Consider the following 16,805-nt stretch of genomic DNA (forward strand, 5'->3'; position numbering starts at 1 on the left):
GGCTTTACTTTAGGCTCTCAAGGTAAATGACATCAATAACCTGCTTAGCCGTTTTCCATCTTTACTTTCAAAGACACTTTTTTTTTTTTTTTTTTTTTTTTTGCGACTATATTTCTCCCTCTCATTTTTTCATTAAAATGTCATGAAGCTCTTAAAACTCCTGGGAAGTATAATCCCAGTTCCTAGACCTTACCTAGAGAAATATACCTCTCCAACAATATCTGTAGCATAAAGATTCATTAAAAGAACCATAGTATCTATATATATCATGTTACGAACTCAAAAGCTATCATACCACAGCAGCGTATGCATCTGATCTGCTCTGTCTCTCACTCTTGCTGAGCCCCCTGAATGAGGAATATAGAATGTTCAAACAGCAATTCACACAAAAGTTACAATCATTCTGTCGGAGACACTATTTCATTCTAAAACCATGAACATAGATCATTCTGTCTGAAGCTTCTGACTTGTCCCATGTTCATCAAATACATCAACTCTCCAACCTCCTAACACCGCAATTTGGCTGAGTTCTCGGATCTGGCCTCTCTCACGGTCTTGCTTTCGGTCAGATATGGTCTTCATGCTACTTCGGAAAGATCTCTGGTGTATCTCGGCTCTCTCCTGATGTGAACTCGCTAACTTCGACTTCCTCCTATTTGGGGAGAGATTTTCAGACTTCCTCTTTTATGGAGAGAAACAATATCGTCTTCAGTGAGAACCATCTCCGACACCAGTCTGCTCGTCGGAGTAACCACCTCTTAATCACCAACTACAACGGAATACTCAAGTGGTGCGCTTGATATCTAGTTCATAAGTTAGAACAGCAAGCTCAGAGGCGAAACTAAAGATTTGGATATCTAGTGGTCGGACACAAATAATTAATAGTTTCTTTAATTACCTCGCCAAACCGTCCAAAACCAGGCATCCATGCTTCAATATCAAACTTACGGTAAGCTGGAGCGCCTAAATCCGCTGTGGCCATATCCAGTGTTCTGCAAAGATAAAGTTAGATTTCCGGAAGACAAGAACTGTTTTTGGTGAGAAAAGATCGGATTCAAAATGTAGTTTCTTACTTGAAGTGCAATCCTAGAGAAGTGAACAAATTAATCCTCTTCAATCTGAATGAGTTCGTGGTGGAAGAATTCACTATCTTCAGGTCGGCATATGACGAACATCTCTGCTTTGCTGAACTGATGAACGCCATAAAGACCTCTGCAAGTATGAGTTTTTAGATTAAGGACTGTTCCATCTTCTTAACAGTCATATCCTACCTTAACCTATCCCCCTCTGGTGAGAAGAAAACACTTATAACTTTCTTAACCAATCGATCACCACAAAAACACTTTCATGAGAACGAAGCAAACACAAAAGAGCTATAGGAAACAAAATGTAAAACATAAATTGCTCTCGATTCTTGCAAGAATGAAATCAGAAACGCGTATTGTCTGCTGTTAAACTTGTTTCGGTATTTTTATAAGGGATGGTTCCACCAACACGGTTTCCGTTAACACCAGAGGGTTCTGCGTTAGCGGCTAGCTGTTGGCTGTCTAATTCAGACTGTGTCCTGAATTCTTGAATGCGTCTTGCTAGTCGATCTTGTTCAATCTTAGACTGTTCTTTTGATTTTGAGCAAATGTTAATATCTGTAAGAAGAAGAATCACAAGTCAGCACGAATGGATTTCAAGACCTCAATGTATCTAACCTAACAATATACATCCCCCATTTGCAAATTCAAATTGCCTCTGGAACCTATAGAAGCTCACGATTTGTCCTGTCCATCTTTAAGCTTCACGAGGTCTTCTTCAAGAGTTACAAGACTTTCCTTCAGATTTTTACCTGAAGTGCGAAATTGCTTTATTATCTCTTAGCAAAGAAGACAAGACTGACAAACAAAATGGACTCCTCATATTAACCTTCTTCTACGAGTCTATCACGTTCAGACGGCTCCAGCTTCCCTTTCATCTTCTTTGCAACATTGTTTCTTTCCTCACGAAGCCTCTCAACTTCCTGCTATCTGCAATCGTTCATTAGCTGAACCGAGACGATAAAAAAAGAAAAAAAAAACAATTCAATTCAAAAATCTCTCAAATCTAACCAGAGACTAAAACTAGTCTTTGTCACCAACACTCCATGATTATCCTATCCAGAAACTAACAAAATAAGTTCTTCGTCAAAGTAGCTGACTTTACATGTTTCTATTACTAAGAATCCAAAATTAGAATTGAGCTAACTGCTAACAGGTTCAACGAGAGAGCAGAGTAGAAGATAAGATATAACCTTTTGGAGGTTGAGCATGTTCTCGTAAAGCTCAAGGACAGCATCCAAATTAGCATTAGAATTCCTGTTCTTGATGTTGATTTCGACTGCTTCCTTATTATCCCTTATCCATTTGAAATCAATCGACGCCTTCCACTGAGGCTGAGTGGCCGGGATATCTTGTACGGCGGCGGAAGCGGAGAAGGCTCTGACTAAGAGAGGCTTACGGGGTTGAAGACGGCGAGAAAACAAACCTAGGGTTAAGTTATTGGGAAATGGATTGAGGAAGAGGCGAGAAGAGAATGTGGAGATGGTTACAGGAACCGCCGCGGCGAGTCTCAGTTTGTGTAAACGCATCGCCGGAGAGCTTCTCTCTGCTGACAAAGACGAGACAACGACGATGACTTGATTTTTTAGTTTATACGGATTGCTATTTAAACGTTGCCGTTTTGATCTGTGAGTAGTGAGAGAGATGACGTGTCAAGTTTGATTTGTGTTGACGTTTCGTCTATGAAAACGAAACGACGACGTTTTTGATGGTCTATTCTAAGCTAAAGTTTTTTATGTTGTCGAAATTTTTTCTAAGGAAGAAGAAGACGAAGTTGACACAATACAACGTTGAGCTGAAAGAGCCAAAGGGGCATGACGCAATGCATGTTTTTTTTTTTTTTTTGTGAGATGATGATGGTTGATAAGATTAACGTAGTGAAAAGTTCTTGAATTATTCAATTGTTTTTTTTTGGTTTGATCTTCTTTTGCTCAAATCTCAATGTTGTGTTTAAGTTTGTAAAACTGCATTTTGTCTGCTACTTATTTTCTCATGTTATATTCCTTGCACTTATAAAGAAACACTGACTACATGATTGGTGACCTTCCGATGGTCTTCACAAGTTAACCAAACAAGTAGAACAAACCATTCACCGTCCTTAGAGAAGAACAACACCAAGGGACGACTTCTTATTCAGTTATTCTTGTAATTCTTGTAATTCTTCCTCTTCCTCTTCTTTTTGTTCTTGTTCACGTCTTCCGTTTTTTGCACTTTACCTACAATGTTTTAGTTTTCATTCATTAAGAAAACTCCCAAGATTCTAGAGGTTAGAAACCCCCAAACGTTAATCAGAGATATTAAAACTTGCCTTTGCTTGATTCGCCACCATGGTAGGAAGCATCCTCCTGACGAGAAAACCGAGCATTCATAGGCAAGGTACAACTTGGACTGATCTTATTTATCATCAAAATATTCTCTCCTCTAGTCACACTCTACTTACAATATTTATTCATTTTCTATCTTTGAAAATTGGGTACAGGAAAAGGAAAACAATTTACTGCATGCTTTAATTAGAAGATGCTCTATCTTTTTCTCTTTTTTATCATTTTAAGAGATAACAAAAAGAGAAGTATACTTGAGTATTATACCACTTATTACAAACTCTTTACTTTTGCTCTAAGTTATTCTTTTTTTTTTTCCATTCTTTGATACATTTGTCACCAGATAGTTCAACATAATGACTCTCAAAGCAATGCTAGGAGCATGGCTCCTCATGAGTTATCAATGTAATTATATAGTACTATTTATTTCCTATAGAGCTAGCTAACCTGTCACATGGGGTCATAATTAAAGGCATGCTTAGTTTTTTTTTTTTTTTTTGTCAACTATCGGACCACAACTGGTCGGTCCATTAGCCAAATTCTTACATTCGTAGGAGCTGGGACTCGATCTCAAGTGTGATGGTGCCTTCTACAAATCGACTTACCTCCTGACATTGCACTTAGATCACTTAGTTCTTTTTTATATATAAAGTACAACATATTTATTCTTTATTGTTAAGTCAGTGCATTAAAATTCATCTTAAGTTTATTGTCACTGAATATATTTTTACGTGTGTTTTTACTACATTATATACGTACTATGTTTGATGGTCAGGATCCGAAGCATGGGAATTGGTGGCTGGAATTCGGGTCGGGTACTCTAGTCGGGTATTGGCCTTCGTTCTTGTTCACACACCTGAAGGAGCACGCGAGCATGGTCCAATACGGTGGCGAAGTCATAAATTCACAAAATGGAGGCCACACTTCAACACAGATGGGAATTGAAGTGGACATTTTGCAGAGGAAGGGTTCACGAAATCTTCTTATTTCAGAAACATCCAAGTAGTTGATTGGGATAACACTTTGGTCCCTTCTCCTAATCTTAAAGTACTTGCGGATCATACGAATTGTTACGATATTCAAGGTGGTTCTAACCGGGCTTGGGGGAGTTACTTTTATTACGGAGGACCAGGCAAGAATCCTAAATGCCCTTAAAAACAAAAATTTAAATTAGGGTTTAGGGATTGGGAAGGTGTTTTAGGTTATAAGAGCTACTTCCATCATTGATTAGTTTTTTTGGTTATGATCGTGTTCATTTATGTGTAAATGTGAAAAAGTATATTGGAGAAAATGTATAAGTACCATATTTTATACTTTATATTGTCTATTATCTCACATGTCAGGTAATGATTCTTTACGTGGTTCTAGTCTTTTAAAGTGATACAATTATTATAAGCATTATAAGAATTTTTGGAAAACTCTGAAATTTGAATAAGTAAAGATGTACATCGATCAGTTTATTTATGGTTTAAGAGGAGGACAATGGGTGTTGCACTAGTGTTGGTCTTCCCAGCAAAGATTTAGATTTGTCCCGCAACAATAATTAACAATCTCTTTTGAAAACATAGTCGCAATAGTCAAGGAAACATGGAGGTATAAAGATTTTGTGATAGGGAAAATCACATTTTAAACCTTCAAAGTGTCATTGAGTAGGACTTTAAATTTCAAGAGAATTTCACTAACACTATAAACCTTCAAAATGATTTTACTAACACTTTAAAACTTGAAACTAACTTTCATGTTTATACCACCATAAAAAATAACGGAATAATAATATCCGTCAACGCAAAATAGTTCAACTATGGTGGTTTAATTTAAATTTTAATTAGTTTAAGTTTTATTAAATAAATAAAAAGAGAAAAATATAAATTTGTCAAATGTTTTAACCTTGCCTTTGATTCATCATTTTTTTGCTTTGATGTATTTTTTTATTTTTTTATTTATTTTTTATCAATCATAATAAATAATTAAATAAAATAAAATTAAATAAATTAAACAAGTATTTAAATTAAACTAGCATAGTTTAACTGTTTCATGTTGACGGATATTACTATTCCATCATCTTTAATGGCAAACATGAAAATTAGTTTTAAGGTTTAAAGTGTTAGTAAAATCATTTTAAAGGTATATAATGTTAGTGAAATAATCTCAAGCTTTAAAGTGCTACTCGGTGGTACTTTGAAGGTTTAAAATGTGATTTTCTTTTTTGTTATATCTTCCTATCTCTGCTTACCTTCATCCTCACATTAATTTAGAAAGACACATCAGTGATATTTTGAAGGTTTAAAATGTGATTTTCCTTTTTTGTTATATCTTCCTATCTCGCTTTCTTTCATCCTCACATCAATTTTGAAACACACATCAACCCAACTTTGACGATGTTTAAACAATTTAAAAAGGCATTTTTGAAATATATGAGTAATTAATCCTATATATACATACTGTACATTGATGTAGAGCAAAGAGAGAGAGAGCATAAGTATGGATATGAGAGATGAATTTGATGATTTCATGGTAATTTTGGATGTCTCAGAAAATATTGTGTTGTGCCTTTTCAAGAATCCATTTGGGTTGTTGTTAAGTAGAAAGCTTAATCAATGTCCATCAATATATAGGAGATAGTGAAGCTTACAGTAGCTAAGCAAAGCAAATATTTTGAGATATTAATATCTTCCTTTTTCTTTTTACTGATACAAAAAAAAAGAAAAAAAAAACTTAACAAATATAAAAGGGCTCATATTTAAGCCCAAAAGGCTTTTGTATTTTTTTTCCATGGCTACTTATCAACCAATCTTAATTTAAAAAAAAAAAAAAAAAAAAAAAACTGTCGTCGCTCATCGTCTAGAAAAGCAAATCTCTATATGTTGTGTAATGAATCCGACGAATTCTGCTCCTGCGTAATATTGTTGCACATCCATCTTCCTCTATCTCCGTGTTGACTCTTGCGGCGATCCAACAACAACGCGATTCTCGGTGTAAGTCGGGCGATTCAGCTATTTTTCCCAGAAGCTTTTTATGGTTTCAATGTTTTGTTTTATGCAGAGATTTAGTCCTCTTAGGGTTTTATTATGTAGCCCCTACTTCAGGAAACGTAAAGGAAATTAAGTAGTTATTAGATTTAGTAATTTACCTGCTCGATGATGAGTTCCTTGGATTAAATCTGAAATTGCTGCTAGGTCTATGTTTGTATGCTATGTGGGATTACGTTTTCTAATCGTGTGATTTGGCAAAGCGGCTATTTCAATTGTTAACTTTGAGCTTTTGTATTTAGATTTTGCAGAACAAGTCCTGATTTTTCCTTGCAAGTTCAGAGATTGAAGCTGAACTTGTTCTATAGGAAGATACTGCTCTAGGGATTTTTAGAGATGCCTAGGGATTTGTCAAGATCGAGGTCACCGTCTCCATCACCTTCACGTCGCAGAAAGAAGTCAAGGTCTCCTGTAAGGCATAGGCATAGCAGGAGGACTAGAAGAGATAGAAGCCCTTCTCCATACTCTTCTTATTCGTATAGCAGGTGGTACCCGTAATGTTTTCTTCGCTTTTCCTTTGTTATCATCATTGGTTTATTTTACACGAATAGAACTGTAAGAATGATTGGTCCAACACGTTTGTTTATAGAATATGTAATGTTTATTTAGTTAAGCTGTACTCATATCTCATCTTTCTCAATTGCTTTTACTAAAAGTTCCCACTTATATTTCTACCCTTCTCTAAAAGGGATTGCAATGTCTGGATGCTGCCGGTTCTATCGTACGATTTTTTTGAGTGATGTTTCTTTTTGGAAATATATTGTATATTTGGCTGTTGTGAGCAGTGTGTAAAGTTGCGGTTTTAGGCAATGCAGCCTGAATCAGTAAAGACATTAGTGAAGTTGAAATATTGAGAGTACTGATCTTCTGTTCTAGTATATATTCTAGGGGTATGTCTAGATGGTGTGATTATTTGTTAGAATCAGTTTCAGGAGCAACTGTTAAGTTATTTTTAAGTCAAGTTTGTTAGCAATAAAGAGACAGAACCATTACATTTTTCTAAGTAAGATAATATAGTAATTTGTTGAGAAGATGGCTGAGAAGGTAGGAAAATGATACATGCTCTTACCATTATAAAAAGCTCAATTTCTTCCCTTTCCACGGGAGGGGAAATGAGCTGGTGATGGATAGCTGTTTGGTGTTATTTCATTGATCCCTTGTCTCGTTAGTTTCTTCGTGTGATAAAAGTTGGAGCTGATAATTCTTTACAGTGTATGAGGTAACTGCACATACTTTTGTTTCCTTTATGTGAAATTGTAGGCTACCTGATGGTTAGTCTTCACGTGTGTGGTAGTTCGTTAGTTGCACCTTTTGCTTACTGTTTTATTTGGGGTATTGTACAGACGAAAAAGTCGTTCTATCTCTCCTAAGCGCCACTGAAGTCGTTCTGTTACTCCTAAGAGACGTTCTCCAACTCCAAAACGTTACAAAAGACAAAAGAGTAGAAGCTCAACTCCATCTCCTGCAAAAAGATCTCCTTCCGCAACCCTCGAGTCGGCTAAACATAGGAATGGAGAAAAACTTAAAAGAGAAGAGGAAGAGCGAAAAAGGTAAATCAATACAAAAATTTGAAGTAAGATGGATGTTATGGTGAAATAAGGTTTTTGTTATCAAATATGATTCTAGTGTAGACTGTCTAGTGTGGAAGTCCTTGATTGTTAGTCTTCAAAGTGCAACAGGTTTCACGGTATTCTCTCACAGGCTTCCTAAGCTATCTTTGACTTGTTTATATTTGATCCTCTGATGGCACAAATGTTCATAGTATCTCGATTTTGATGAGTTACCGTGAGTCATTACATGGATCATGATTGAGTTAGAGATGTAAATATGTCAAAAGCACAAGAATAACCTTGGTGAAGGTTTGCTTGTGTTATGGTGATAAAAAATAATACTTCACGAAATTTACCCTGGGCGTTGGGAGGAGTGGTTACAAAAAAAGTTTCACCAATTTTTCTCGGATTTGGAATAAATTTTTGGTTTTGCTCTTCAAGATTGAAGACATCAGGACATGAGAAAGTTCAGGTGATATTCAAGATTCTGAATCTGCTGTGGGTGTCCTCTAACTTTTCACTATATTTTCTACCAGGCGACAACGTGAAGCGGAACTGAAGCTAATAGAGGAAGAAACTGTGAAACGGGTTGAAGAAGCTATTCGAAGAAAGGTCGAAGAAAGCTTACAGTGTGAGAAAATCAAAATGGAACTTTTAACGCTGCTGGAGGAAGGACGGAAGAGACTTATTGAAGAAGTCGCGGTTCAACTTGATAAGGAGAAGGAGGCTTCTCTTATTGAGGCTAAAGAAAAAGAGGTAACGTGAATAAACCCTAATGCCCTTCTCAATTCTAAGAATCTTTTTTTTTGGTCGAAAAGCTTCCACATGTTGATGGTCATTCTTTCATAAAATGTTCTTTTCTTGCTGAGTTTCATGTGACTTCACTTCTAGAGTAGAGTGACCGAAAGGGAAAAAGAATTGCTATTTTTATGAGCTGCTTTAGTTTTCTAGGTGGAGACTGTTGGGCAATTTCTCATTTTATTAGATTGATGATGCTCTTGTCAGATTCCTTGTTACGCAGTGACATGGTTGGACAAGAATTTGCTTGTGGCTTATTAGAATGAATTCAAATTGCTTACTAAAATTCGGTATTGTAAAATCTGTCCATCATGGAGTCTTGTTGAAATGAGAGAGCCTTTTTTCAGGGCGCGATGCGGTGTTTGTCGCAGGAAAGAGAGCAACAAGAGAAAGAAGAGATGGAGAGAATAGCAGAGGAGAACCTAAAGAGAGTGGAAGAAGCTCAGAGAAAAGAAGCAATGGAGAGGCAAAGGAAAGAGGAGGAACGGTATCGGGAGCTCGAGGAGCTGCAACGACAGAAAGAAGAAGCGATGCGAAGGAAGAAAGCGGAGGAGGAAGAAGAACGTCTCAAACAGATGAAACTGTTAGGTAAAAAGAAATCTCGGCCTAAATTGTCTTTTGCCTTAAGCTCCAAGTGAATGCAAGAAGATAAAAAGGATTGTGATATGGATATGTATCTTTCTTCATCTCAAAGTTGCTTTATGATTATTGTTATTAGTGCTACCTTGTTGGAGCTGAAACTTTATTATGGCTTTTATTTTCAAATGTAATTCTAGTTTCTCGTTTGTAATTTTACGTTAAGTTAATGGTTGGATGGAGAAGGTGGTGAATGATGATGATACACACAGTGGTCATTCTTCTTTTTAATCTATAGCGAAATTTATCTCCAAATATGTAACATCTGTTCTTACTTCCATAATAATTAAACAACAAAAAAAAGAAAAATAAATACTGAAGATTATTTAATTATATTATTATACGAGAATAATCACATTATCTATTTAGTAAAGAAGTCTAGGTAATTACAAAAAAAAAGTTTTTCTAAGGTGATTTATTATTATTACTTAGGTCTCAGAGGATAAATGACCAAAAAAGTATTACTTGTAAAGCATAAAAGTAAATAACCTGAAGATATTATTATATTTGGATAATCATATATATATAGTTGAAAAAAGATTTAATCTATTTTAGCTAAGCAGTATAAGAGGTAATTAAAAAAAAAACCTCAGGTGACTATAGTATTACTTAGGTCTCAAAGGGTAAAATATGAACAAAAAGTATTACACTTACAAAGTATAAAAGGAAATAACCTGAAGATTTGTTACACACGTTTCCTTTATAATCGGCAATCACAATTATCTCTTCAAAATTCTTGACTATGCACATTTATCTCTTCGCGATTTTTAGTGATCTACCATTGAAGATACAACCACCATGAATAATATTCATGATATTCTTCTTTTTAATCTATAGCGAAATTTATCATCCCATCATCACAAAATATGTAACATTACTTCCATAATAATAAAACAACAGACAAAAAAAAAAAAAAAATCCTGAGGATTATTTACTAGTAATTATTATATGAGGGCAATCCCATATGTTGAGAAAAGAATCCCAAATAATAATCCGTAGAAAAATATTACCCTCAATCTCTCATCCTCTATCTCTCCACGTTTCCGGGAGACGATACTCTAAAGATACGTCTGATTAAGACCTAAATATTAGTAGGTGTGTTGATTACAACAGTTGATTGATGTTTATTCTTCTGATACAAGAATTTAATCTAAAAAGAAACCCTAAATATTTGTGGGTTGTGTTTATTCTTGATTTACAAGTCTTCTGATTACAAGAATCTTTGATGTTTAACCCCGTCTCTCTCTCTCTTTGTTGTTGTTGTGCAGGAGGACAACGATCGAACAACATCCTCCGATGGTCCGAAGCCGCTTAGTTAGACGCAGTGCAAGTCCATCTCCTATTCAAACTGCTTCAGAAATTCCCTGATGTTTTCCCAAGCTCGGAGAACATCCCGCCAAACACCACGGGGCTCTACAAGATTAGAGCAGCTCATTACTTTGACAACAATGCAAATTGGCTTCGTGTGAACGACTACAATAATCAAACTGTACTCCCTGGAACTTTGGTGAGAATAATATTATTTCTATTGATCTATCTACTACTCTTTCCTACTGATATTTTTATCTATTTTAGTTAAGCAGTATAAGGTAATTAAAAAATAAACCTTAGGTGACTATATTATTAATTAGGTCTCAAAGGGTAAAATATGAACAAAAAGTATTACACTTACAAAGTATAAAAGGAAATAACCTGAAGATTTGTTACACACGCTTCCTTTATAATCCGCAATCACAATTAACTCTTCAAGATTCTTGGCTATGCACATTTATCTCTTCGTGATTTTCAATGATCTACCGTTGAAGATACAACCACGATGAATAATATTCATGATATAAAGTTCTTTGATCCATGTACAGTTCATATCTCAATAAAAAGTTTATACGGTTGCTGATTAGGTAACAAAGATAAATAATAGTATAAAAAAAATCTTGAAGATTATTTAATAATTATTATTATGTGAGGATAATCACATATATGATAGATCTAGTTGAGAAAATATTTTATTTATTTAGTAAAGAAGTCTAAGGTAATTGCAAAACAAAAAAGATTTTCTCAGGTGACTTATTATTATTACTAAAGTTTCTAAATATGACCAAAAAAGTATTACTTGCAAAGTATAAAATGAAATGATCTGAAGATTGTTACACACACTTCCCTTTAAGTCAATCACAATTATCTATCCAAGATTCTTGGCGATCCACATTTATCTCTCCGCGATCTACCTTTGAAGATACAACACAATGAATAATCTCAGTAAAATGTTTGTACGGTGGCTGATTAGGTAACAAAAATATAGAATATGAGATTAAAACTCTAATTTAGCGATTACAATTATGGAAACAATTAATTCTGTAATTGTTTGATTTGATTGTACAAGAATCTAAATAGCGTTGTTTATACTTCAGATCAAAATTTAGTGTTAGTGGATTGTGTATATAATACGATTACAACAATCAGACTGTTCGCTCTGTCACGTTGGCGAGAATTATTAAATCTACTGATCTACTACTCAAACTCTTTCCATTTTTTCTACTGACTTTCCAGGGTTTGTATTAGTACACTATCTGAGGACTCAGGACTTTCCCCGGTTTGTATTAGTACACTATGATAGTGTCATATGATAGATGGAGACAACATACTTAGAAAATTTATGTTACCTTTTTAATTTTCTTTTATCATAAAGATATTATGCCTCTGCTACATATTGTTATCATGAGTATGTGAATTGAAAGTAGTAGATTAATGTGATACTGATTATTGAATAAACATACCTTGATACTCTCTCCTGTAGTCTTTCTATTGAGTTTGCTCTGTTCCCTTTAGCTTACAGACATAAAGAGTTAATACTGATTTATATATCAAAGATTGCAGCCAAATCGATGTGCTCTCATATATCAATTTATCAAAGTCGTAATGTAATGTTTGTTACCTTGAAACCAAATCAGTAAATGTTGAAGCTAAGGGTCGCTAGCTCTCATCTGATTACCAAACAGCTTACATCATTGGCCAAGATGGATACTTCAAATCTGTCAAGATCGGAGAAGCTCCTAATGTCGCGAAACTTGGCAGAGTTGGATATACTTCCCTCCATATTTTGCGTCCCACTTGTGTGCTCTTCTTATGTTCCAATTTTAAACTATTAAATGATTATTATTTCATGATAATCACAAATCCATAAAAGTGATTAATTCAAATTCACAAACTGTTTTGAATAATAGTGGATTTTAAAGTAAATTTTTAAATCATCAATTCTAACATTAGATTTTTAAAGTAGGTTTTTAAATCATTTAAATAACAGTATATATATATATATATATATAAAGTTAGCTTTTCTCTCTTCTCATTCATCCACCTCATCACTTCTTATTTTCAATTTTAATAAATAAATCCACATAATTAAAGTACATAAAATCTAAAATTAATGCATCAATTAATTCACTCATTTTAATTATTTTAATTATTATTAAAACAATAATTTAAACTAAAATGTAAAATAAAAACGAAATGAAAAAAAATACAACCAAAAAAAATATCAAAGTAAAATATGAACATAGATTACATAAATATAAAATTAGTTATTTTTAGAGAATTTGTTAAAAATACCCTTTTTGGGATACCCCTTTTCAAAAATACCCTCTTTTTGAACATTTTCATTTGTATCCTCTTTTACATAATTTTAATGTGTTAAATTAATTTTTAGATTTTTTTTTAGGTTTGGGTTCTCATTTTATATTTTAGGATATAGTTTTGAGGGGTTAGGGTTTAGTATTTGGAGTTTAGGGTTTAGAATTTAGTGATTTTATTCATCGAAAAGGGGTATTTTTGAAAATGACCAACATGAAAGGGTATTTTTAAAAAGTGACATAGGAAAAGGGGTATTTTTGAAAATCCCCCTTATTTTTATCATAATATATAATAATTGTGTAAATATTTGAAAAAAACTAGAAAGAGGAGAAAAATAGAGCTATCATATATTTAATGAAAAAACAATTACTTTCAAGATTTACATTTATTAGGATAAAGAAAATAAGAGTTTTTTTTCCCAAAAACAAACACAAAAATTTAAAGGTTTTTTAAATCAAGAGGTTATTCAATTTTTGGTGTTAAATTAGATTAAAAGTTGGTATATATTATTATTTTCAATTATAGTATAATATAGTTAATAATATATATATATATATATATATATATTAATGATCAATATTATCTATCTTTTTCAAAATTGAAAAATGGTGAAATTTGTTAAACAAAGGTATATCCAAAAAAAAAGGAAAAAATATTAATCAAGTGCTCAAAAATTAAAATTATGTGTATATTTAAGAGAAATGTATAAGGCTACTTGAAATAAAACATATTGAAGAAAACTTATTATGAACATCACAGACACCAAAAAGAGAATAGTGAAAAATACTAAGAAGAAATTGAGAAAGTTATTTGTAATAAAAACAACTAGGTACCAACCCGCATTACGTGCAGGATAAATCGATTTAAATAAAATATTATTAGTAAAATTATTATTTGAGATTTAAGATTTGTTTGTATAAAACAAAATATGTAAGTAATTTTTTTTTCGTTTATTCAAATTTGCGTTTATTTTCTGTAAAATACAATTCACCCGTGAAATATTTGAACTTGGAAAAGAATTTTAAGGTGGTGTATTGATATCTTTTTGTATTTCTAAAAATAAAATTCACATATTTTATGTTTCACATTATTATCAATATCACTATACCATTAAATAGATTAAAAACTATTTTAAACTAATAGATTTAATTTAAATTAATTCTAAGTTTAAAAATGCAATGAGAAAAATGATAAAAGTGATAAATAAATGAATATTTTTTTTCTTGTTTATGAAATATAATTTACTTTTTATAAGTAAATAGGTTATAAAAATGATAAATTAAATACATTTTTTAATTAATAGTTGATTAAATCTTTCATTTTTAAAATTAATAAAAAAATATTGGCTTATAATATTTCAATGACATATTTATGTAAATATTAATGAAAAGTAAGAGTATTTATTAGATTGGTACAAGAGCTCTGTGAGCGCAACACCTCAGCTTTTTTGTGAGAGTGCTTTTTTATTAATATATAGGGGATTATAATAGTAGTGGTAGATTGTAAAATTTCTTAATTAAAATTAAAAAGAGTTATATTTTAGCATAAGTACACATATTTAAAAGTTAGATGAATCTTATGACTTTGTAGATTTAGGAGAATTAAAATAAAAGACACTATATAAATATTAGAAACATAGTAGACTATATATATTTTAAGTAAAAATATATATATGTGAACATAATTTTTCTTTTTTCAAACAATTTAAGATAAAATGTAATATTTGAGTTATAATATGATGTTTATGGATAGAAACAAGTCCAATTATGAGATTCATTACTATAAAGCAAAATATATGTGTAGTACAACACTGTCAAAGAAACTTCGCGACAAATGGTGGATATATTCTCTAAGATTTTTTTACATCTATGTTAGTAATTAATGATCACTGAACCGATTAGAAAAAGTATTGGAAGATGAAAAATATGAAAAATATGAAAAATAGTTATGATATGTTTTCATAATCAATATATTACCAGTGAGATAATAAAATGTGAAAATAGAGTAGATATAAGTATGATGGAAAAAAAAGAATTAATTGTGAAAAATATTAAAAGAAATAGAAGTTATATATCGCTTAATAAAATAAATTTGACATACATACAGATTTTTATTTTAATATTGATAATTATAATTATATTTAACGATTCACATTAATAACAATAAAAAGTATAGTCTCGCGCAACATGCGGGTTATAAATATAGTATTTTAATAAACTTTTTAAAATCCATCATCATTAAATAAAAGACACAAATCGCTAGATTTATCTAGTTTAGTAGTATAAGCAAACAAGTCTTTAATTGTGGTTACAGCCGCTCCTGTTTGTTTTGTTACAATGACGAGGATGTCTGACCTTGACGAAAACATGGTAGCTGAGATACTTTGCAGGGTTCCGATGACATGTCTGAAAACAGTGCGATCTGTTTACAAAACGTGGAATACTTTATCCAAAAAGGGGGTTTTTGTCGCTAAAGAGAAGCAGTTTCTGGGATTCATGATGATGGATTCAAGGGTTTGTTCCTTGAGATATGATCTCCAAGGAGTCCGCAACGTCGTCGAGCCACCATCTATAAAGCAGATAAGTACACTTGACCAAATCGAGGTATCTAAAATCTTTCACTGCGATGGTTTATTGTTATGCGTTATCAAAGACACTTGACGAGGGTCTTGGTCTGGAATCCCTACTTGGGACAAACGAGGTGGATCCAGTTCCAACCCCAACACGATTTCCACAGATTGGACAGGTATGCTCTTGGTTATGACAAGAACAGTCGTAACCACAAAATCTTGAGGTTTGTGGATGATGATTACCTCCGTGACGCAAAACACATTCTCCGGTACGAAATCTACGATTTCAGCCTTGATTCATGGAGGGTTCTTGATGTCACTTCCGACTGGGATATAGCGTTTTATCAACGTGGCGTGTCTGTCAAGGGAAACACTTAGTTTTTCGCCACAGAGAAACTAATCTTCGACGAAGAAGAGGAGGGACCCCAAGATATAGATACGTCAGGGACTGAAGACTTTTTACTCTGTTTTGATTTTACGGCAGAGAGATTTGGGCCGCGTCTTCCTCTGCCTTTTCACTCTTACTTCGAAGAGACTCTCACTCTGTCCTGTGTTAAAGAAGAGCAGCTCTCCATCCTGTACCAGCGCTATGAACCATACGAGATGGACATTTGGGTTTCCACTAACATCGACCCCAATGCAGTGTCGTGGATCATGTTTTTGAAACTGGATATGAGTCCACTCACTGGTTTTCGGTTTGACTTTATGGCTGCGAGTTTCTTCATTGACGAGGAGAACAAAGTCGCCGTGGTTTTTGATCTTGACAGATATAGACCTGGCCTGACCTGTCGCTACCAAACAGCTTACATCATTGGCCAAGATGGATACTTCAAATCTGTCAAGATCGGAGAAGCTCCTAATCTCGCGACTGGCAAAGTTGGATATACTTGGCCCATGTTTTGCATCCCACTTGTCTGTTCTTCTTCTTATGTTCCAAGTTTAGTGCAGATAGCTTAGCTAGTTTCTTTCAATTTCCATAATTTTGTGCATCTCCCTTTTTTACTTTCAGTCTTTTTTTTTTCTTTCAATTTTCATGTCCTTTTGAACAAAACCGCGCTGTCTACTGCTGCTAATCAAATTCCTAATCTGTTTTTGCTATTTTCATCTCCTTGTTCAAAATCTCTCATTAAACGATAAATTAAGCTTTAATTTAGCTGGCTGAAGTAGTAGAGACAGCGTTAGATTGTTTG

At 33.3% G+C, this 16,805-nt stretch overlaps 1 protein-coding gene, 1 long non-coding RNA gene and 3 pseudogenes across 5 annotated transcripts; 2 read left to right on the forward strand and 3 right to left on the reverse strand.

Annotated features, from left to right (window-relative positions):
• Window positions 1–239: 239 nt before the first annotated feature.
• On the reverse strand, window positions 240–2,700 carry LOC104739713 (serine--tRNA ligase, chloroplastic/mitochondrial-like). Of its 3 annotated transcripts, none has more exons than XM_010460153.2 (6): window positions 2,279–2,700; window positions 1,915–2,008; window positions 1,742–1,837; window positions 1,074–1,643; window positions 899–992; window positions 240–803 (listed from the first exon to the last, which is right to left on the reverse strand). In XM_010460153.2, the coding sequence occupies exons 1-3, from the start codon at window positions 2,612–2,614 to the stop codon at window positions 1,761–1,763; spliced, it is 507 nt and encodes a 168-aa protein (XP_010458455.1). In that variant the 5' UTR covers window positions 2,615–2,700; the 3' UTR covers window positions 240–803; window positions 899–992; window positions 1,074–1,643; window positions 1,742–1,760. The 3 variants fall into 3 exon arrangements, with proteins under 3 accessions (XP_010458455.1, XP_010458453.1, XP_010458454.1); XM_010460151.2 differs by having other exon boundaries at window positions 1,765–1,837; window positions 2,279–2,677; XM_010460152.2 differs by having other exon boundaries at window positions 1,751–1,837; window positions 2,279–2,677.
• A 354-nt stretch (window positions 2,701–3,054) lies between these two features.
• On the reverse strand, window positions 3,055–3,597 carry LOC147927828 (uncharacterized). Its single transcript, XR_015579186.1, has 2 exons — window positions 3,394–3,597; window positions 3,055–3,301 (listed from the first exon to the last, which is right to left on the reverse strand). It is a non-coding gene; the product is annotated as an uncharacterized LOC147927828 (long non-coding RNA).
• Window positions 3,598–4,858: 1,261 nt separating this feature from the next.
• LOC104739721 (EMBRYO SURROUNDING FACTOR 1.1-like) lies at window positions 4,859–5,919 on the reverse strand (annotated as a pseudogene).
• Window positions 5,920–6,161: 242 nt separating this feature from the next.
• LOC104739722 (uncharacterized protein At1g10890-like) lies at window positions 6,162–9,650 on the forward strand (annotated as a pseudogene). Its single transcript, XR_015580519.1, has 5 exons — window positions 6,162–6,381; window positions 6,678–6,920; window positions 7,779–7,985; window positions 8,522–8,741; window positions 9,155–9,650. The product of XR_015580519.1 is annotated as an uncharacterized protein At1g10890-like (transcript).
• Window positions 9,651–15,320: 5,670 nt separating this feature from the next.
• Window positions 15,321–16,713, forward strand: LOC104743225 (F-box protein At1g10895 pseudogene; annotated as a pseudogene).
• Window positions 16,714–16,805: the final 92 nt, after the last annotated feature.

This window comes from Camelina sativa, chromosome 14, assembly GCF_030686135.1.
Source record: "Camelina sativa cultivar CO46 ecotype springtype chromosome 14, ASM3068613v1".
Lineage (NCBI taxonomy): Eukaryota > Viridiplantae > Streptophyta > Magnoliopsida > Brassicales > Brassicaceae > Camelina > Camelina sativa.